The sequence below is a fragment of the Apium graveolens genome, chromosome 9, assembly GCF_009905375.1.
Source record: "Apium graveolens cultivar Ventura chromosome 9, ASM990537v1, whole genome shotgun sequence".
In the NCBI taxonomy this organism is placed as follows: domain Eukaryota; kingdom Viridiplantae; phylum Streptophyta; class Magnoliopsida; order Apiales; family Apiaceae; genus Apium; species Apium graveolens.
In genome coordinates this window covers 211,990,354-211,996,454 of record NC_133655.1, presented here as the reverse complement: position 1 = coordinate 211,996,454, position 6,101 = coordinate 211,990,354, and the positions used below count along the sequence as shown (strand labels likewise).

General features: G+C 30.8%; 1 protein-coding gene across 1 annotated transcript; it reads right to left on the bottom strand.

The window, feature by feature from the left end:
- Positions 1 to 1,040: 1,040 nt before the first annotated feature.
- Positions 1,041 to 3,814, bottom strand: LOC141684445 (protein phosphatase 1 regulatory inhibitor subunit PPP1R8 homolog). The gene is made up of 3 exons (XM_074489431.1): positions 3,630 to 3,814; positions 2,593 to 3,201; positions 1,041 to 2,078 (listed from the first exon to the last, which is right to left on the bottom strand). The coding sequence occupies exons 2-3, from the start codon at positions 3,066 to 3,068 to the stop codon at positions 1,244 to 1,246; spliced, it is 1,311 nt and encodes a 436-aa protein (XP_074345532.1). The 5' UTR covers positions 3,069 to 3,201; positions 3,630 to 3,814; the 3' UTR covers positions 1,041 to 1,243.
- Between the last annotated feature and the right edge of the window lie 2,287 nt (positions 3,815 to 6,101).

The following is a 6,101-nucleotide window of genomic DNA, read 5'->3' as shown; positions in this document are numbered from 1 at the left end:
ACACATTTTTGAGTTCGAACTCGAACTCAAACTCGAGTTCTTAACAAACTGAGCCATTATCTTCACATTTTTGAGCCATTAGCTTAAACATCACTTTTGATTCGATTATTAAACTCGGCTCTTTTGAAAAAATAAAGTTATCTGATAAAACTCAGCTTGATTCTGTTTGATCTCTACAACTTTTGTTTTTAATTGTTTCAAAAATTATCATTTACAGGATAAAAAACTTAAATAAAGATCTAATTATAATTAAATATTTAAATTTTCTAAAATACCCCGAGAATTTTAACAATTTTAACGGAAATGGTGCAATTTGTCACGCGAAAAATAGTTAATGTATGCAAAATGTCGTTATATAAAACATAGGTAAAGAATTGTATTTTGGCCAAAACAAGAAATGCATTTTGCAAATAACTCAAATATTATTTCCCTAGGGTCAGCATGTATATACCAGGAGTTCTTTGCCATTACTTTTCAGAAAATCCCAGCGAGTAACCAAGAACCGACCACCCATGACGCAGATATAAATGCAATTACAAATCTGTTTAGAGAAGACGGCAGAAATTTCTAATGAACCAGTCAGCAATGACAGTCACATGATGCAGGTTTAATGTAATTACAATTTTTCTTAGAGAAGACAGCAGAAATTCAAAATATATGAGAAAACATGTTTCAGTTCAAAGTTCAAACATGAATATTGGAAAAAAAAAGTTTCTATTCAACAAAATTTCCACCCTAGTCCCTTACCATGTAAGAGGTCTATGTTTTTACAATAAAAAAAATAGCCGAAAAATAATCAAGTCAATAGGCCTAATCAAAAAGGCCCACTACAAAGCCTACGTATATCAACTCAGGAAACTTAAACAAGAACCAAAAGTAAAGAGTTCGGAAAAAGAAAGAACAAAATGTAATAATCTACAAGTCAATAACCCAAGTAATCTAAAGAGATGTCTCCCTACATCCTAATTATTAGATCATTAAGGGACAACACAATCAAATGCAGAAGAAACGAAGCATCGGGTATTTAACCATGAAAAAGATGCCCACCAATTACAAAATATATATATCGTTCTTTAAGGTGACATTCTGAGACCCAAAGTGTAAACGTGGATGAATTTTGTATCAATTGTAACAGGAAAATATACCTGCTATTTTCTACAAAATATGCTCTTCCACTTTTGATTCCTCTAGATTCCCACACAGATAAGAAACTAACCATCTAAAATCTCTCCCTTCATCTCAGCTACCCAAATAAATCTTCATCATTTTCATCATCATCATCATACTTTGAGTTACTTTCAGCTCTTTTAGTCGTAGCACCAAGAGTCATAGTTTCCACATCTTTACTTGGAGAAGTGTGCCTACCACCAGCACTAGCAGATGGATACGCCCACGATGAACCAACTTTGTCAGGTAATGAATCTCCATATAGGCCATCGTAGATTCCACCTTTCAGTGGATTTTTCACCTTGTTTAGAACTTCTTTCAATTTATCTGTGACGCCTTTTTGGGATGGGTTGACTTCCTTCACAGAGTTTGTGTCCTTCCCTTTAGGTATAACCGTGGTTTGAACAAGGGATTCGTATTTTCCGACCAGACTTCCTTCCTTCACACCTAATGGACCAGGTTCAGTTTCTACATCTGCACCATCCGACACCCCAACAACCTCAACCAGCTCTCCTCCAACCTGATCCTTAAATGCCACCTTTATTTTCCTCAATCTCTTAGCAGCCCTCTCCCCATTCTGCTGGCCTCCTTGCCTTTTACTTGAAGAGTTTCCTAATTGCGTGGATTCAGATTCTGAGCCAGAATTTGTCAAACCATAACGGTTTATAAAAGTGTTATAAAGTAAAACAGCTTCTTCATCTGATGGGTCAGGAGGTGGAGGAATATTAATGTCTTTTAACTGTGGAGGTGTAGGGAAAAGGGCTGCCTCATTCTTTCTCAGAATATAAATTCTTGTTGAAGCGGCAAAACGCAAAGACTGCCCTGCCTCAAGTTCCACTGGAGAGTCTTTTGTTAGTCTCTCATTTGCAACAAATGTGCCATGGGCAGATCCCAAATCAATTACATAAACACTGAAGAAAAAGAGATAAATCAAATTAATTTACAAAAACTTGGAGAAGGCTTTACACCGTTTTTTAGAATAGGATGTGTTTGCTTCATAAAGCAGACAAGATCATAGGGCCAGCAAGTTATATGCAGAAGAAAGTAGTTCAATAATTTAAAATACAAATTAATGAACATAAAGTAACACAATTCCTAATTATCATATTGCACATATATGTTAGTTACCTAACCTAGTTGCTCTGCAGGCACATTTTAAGATGTTTACCTCAATGAAAAAATGTCACCGAATGCTATATGTGACATCCAAGGACAATGTCTCGTTGACTCAATTTATTTGTTGTCTTCTAATCTATATTTGATGGCCTAATATGCTTGTTAGAAGGCTAATGACAGCATTGAGCTGACACATATAGTTCAACATGACACTATAGTTTTCCCTAGACCATGGAAACATAGATAAGTTGTACAATGTCTTTTAGATAAAAAAATAACAGAAAAGATCTATAATAAAATTGGACAAACCTTCCGTTCTTGTGAGGCACTACAGCTGCGTGCTGGCGTGAGACAGATTGATGATCAAGCACATAATCACAAGTTTGGAACTGCCTCCCAAATATGTGCTTCCGCTTGTCTAGATTAATCCGATCAAGAACCTCACCATCCTTCAAAACATCAAGATAATGAAATCCTGGTCGGGGCTCAATTGCCCAATCAGGAGGCTGCCAAGTGGATTGTCCTCCTCCAATCTGAGTAACATTCTGAGCTGGTGCAAGCGTAGGAGCTCCATCAGATACAACAGGTACCCGAGAAACTTGATGTTCGTTCTTGTACAAGGCTGGCTGGTTAGATATCTGTGACTGAGGAAATGAAACTAAAGGTTGTGAGACAGCATTTGAAGCAGCCTGTACGGTAGTCTTGGGAACTGAACCCGCAGCTACAGAAAATGGTTCTAAAGTCTGAGCCTTTTTAAAACGATCAAGACCCGACCTTCCATACATCTTCTCCGTCAAATTCCAAACAATTTATTGAAGGTGTAAAATAACCGCCCAGATTCAAAGTTTCCAAATTTTCACACACCTCATTAACAATAAACCCGAACTTGCACTTGACTGAAATAACTCCCAATACTACCTGTAATTTTATGCAATGTAGCACTTAAAGTTACGGATATCTAAAACACCACAAAGTAAACAATTTTCATCTTTTGATTAAATACATACAACATAGTCATGCTCCACTAAAACCCCAATATAGCCAACAAACAAACGACAAATATGGTAAAATTCACCAATTACAACTACAGAAATCACCAACTTGACAATCTATAATACCTAAATCACTAAATTACTTATAATATATATAAGCAGACACCTAGATAAACAAACACAAGAAAATCAATTGAAACAAACATAAAGATTGTAACTTTAATGACATATAGTTAACAAGAGTACACGAGTGGAGTTGTGGATGCCCTAATTAACAAACAAATGTATAAAATGTAAATAGGAACAGAGATGCAATTAGGTAAGAGTATGTAGTGAATTAATTATAATAGTTACCTAGTGAAGAAGGATGACAAATAGAGCTTGATATATTTATATGAATATGTAAGTATAGTTGATGGAGGGGAGAGTGAGTATGTGAATCAACGACGGGGGATAGCAGAGGAGAGGCGGATGGGAAAGAGGTACATTGTTTTTTTTTTAATCAGAATGCCCGACCCGATTCGACCCGACGGTGGGAGAGAGCCGAGAGGCACATGTTTTCTCAATTTTTATAATATTTTCTCAATCAAAAAAATGCATATAAACCGGTATTATATATACTAGCATAAATCCCGTGTCATGCACGGGTTTTTATTAATATTTTAATTTTTTATTTATCAAATTATATTATATTTTTAAAATATTTATATAAATATATAATGATTATAAATTTATAATAAAAATAATGGAATAACATGTGGTCGTAATTTAGTAGAATAAATAAATTATTTCCAGTAGTTTAGCAGATATGTAACACTATTATTTATATCTTTTAATAATAATATTTTAAATTTTTATTTATCAAGTTATATTATATTTTTAAAATATTTATATAAATATATAATCATTATAAATTTATAATAAAAATAATGGAATAGCATGTGGTCGTAATTTAGTAGAATAAATAAACTATTTCTAGTAGTTTAGCATATATGTAACACTATTATTTATATCTTTTAATAATATGATAAGTTGTATTAGTAGTTTAATAATTTAGTAGTTTATTACATATATAACACTATTTATCTATTTTTGTAATAATCAAAATTAGGGAATTATCGTTGAACCAAATTATCTCTATTCCGGCTATTATAGTATAGTATAGATAGGGTAGCACTCCATGGATCGGGGAACCATTATTTAAAAAATATAAAATATATAATTTATTTTATTTTTCATCATATATAGTTAAAAATTTTAATTATCAAGTTAAAAATCGAAGTTACCAATTTTTTATTTTAAAAATCATTGAAAAAGTTTAAATTGGTTTTATAGCAGAATCACAGTAAAATCATACTTATTAAAAATTATTCAACTGTAGAATCAAATTTAAAATCAAGTAATTTTATCAAATTTTAATTGTTAGAATTTTTTATTATATTTATATTCTAGATTAGCATCGAATTTTATATTTTTTAAAATAAAAATTTACAATTTATGATGAGATTTTATGATAAAAATAATGGTTCCCCACGGTTCTCCATATAAATGGTTCTCCACGGAGTAAAAGCCTATATATATATATATATATATATATATATATATATTAATAACAAAACTAATAAATTTATAATTAAATTATTTAATTACATACATACCCTCTCGTGCATTAAATGCCTCTTCCTCCCCAAAGTGTAAGTACTTAAAAATATCAAACTACCAAGCAACCAAACGTACGAATTCAAAATAATGAAGGGACTATTTTCATTAAAGAGAGGAAGAGAGGCTGTTTTCACAAAATTTATTTGTAAATTTTTATTTTTATTTCTTATTTTAAGTTATCCTTATACTAAATTTACAAATAAATGTTTACAAATTTTACATAGAAAAAATTTATATAACATAAAAATCAAAATAATTAATATAAAATTGCTGACATATTAAAAATAGCTAAGTCTTTATTATCAGTTAATTGTCCCTAAAATGCATGATTCTTACTAACATTATAACATAATTTTTATATGAATATCAAAATTTATTTTATGTTAATAATACAAATAGTGTTACTATATTTAAAATTATATTTTTTATATATTTTATTTTATTTATTTATTTTTGATACTTTTTGTTTGTTTAATATTTTTAAATTTACATTCAATTACAATGAGATATTAATAATATTATTACAAAAAAACAAATATAAAAAAGAGGTTGTATGAAGAAATTTATGATGACCAAAAATGTTGGTACACAAGGATGACCAGTAATGGGTTAACGATATTGATCTTTTGATTTAATGAGTTTAATTATTTAAAAATATTTCATTTTGGCGATATTTTGAAGTTGTTTGTTTTATGTATGTGTAGAAAACTAGGTCTTCTCTTTCCGCAAAAAATTTTAGCGGAGCTTTTCTCTTTCACGGATATTTATAGCGAATATGAAGATTTTTTTTAATCCTGACTTTTAAAAAATTGATCCAACGATTAAGAAATAGATTGTTGGATAAAGATCTCCTAACACATGATTTTTAGGGACCAAGACCCTTTTCTCAATCAGAAAAATGCACATGATCCGTACTATTTTTAAAAAATGATTGAATTAATAAATTTTTAATCATATAATTACATATATACCCCCATGCATTAACATTAAAAACCCTTTTTATTCACCAAAGTGTACGTACTTAGAAATATTAAACTACCAAACAACCAAACGTACCCGGCATATCAATTGTAGTGTCTGGTGAGGGTATGATGTACGCAGTTTTACCCTCATTCAAAAGAATAAAGAGGTTGTTTTCACAAAAGACGACCGACTTGTGTGTGC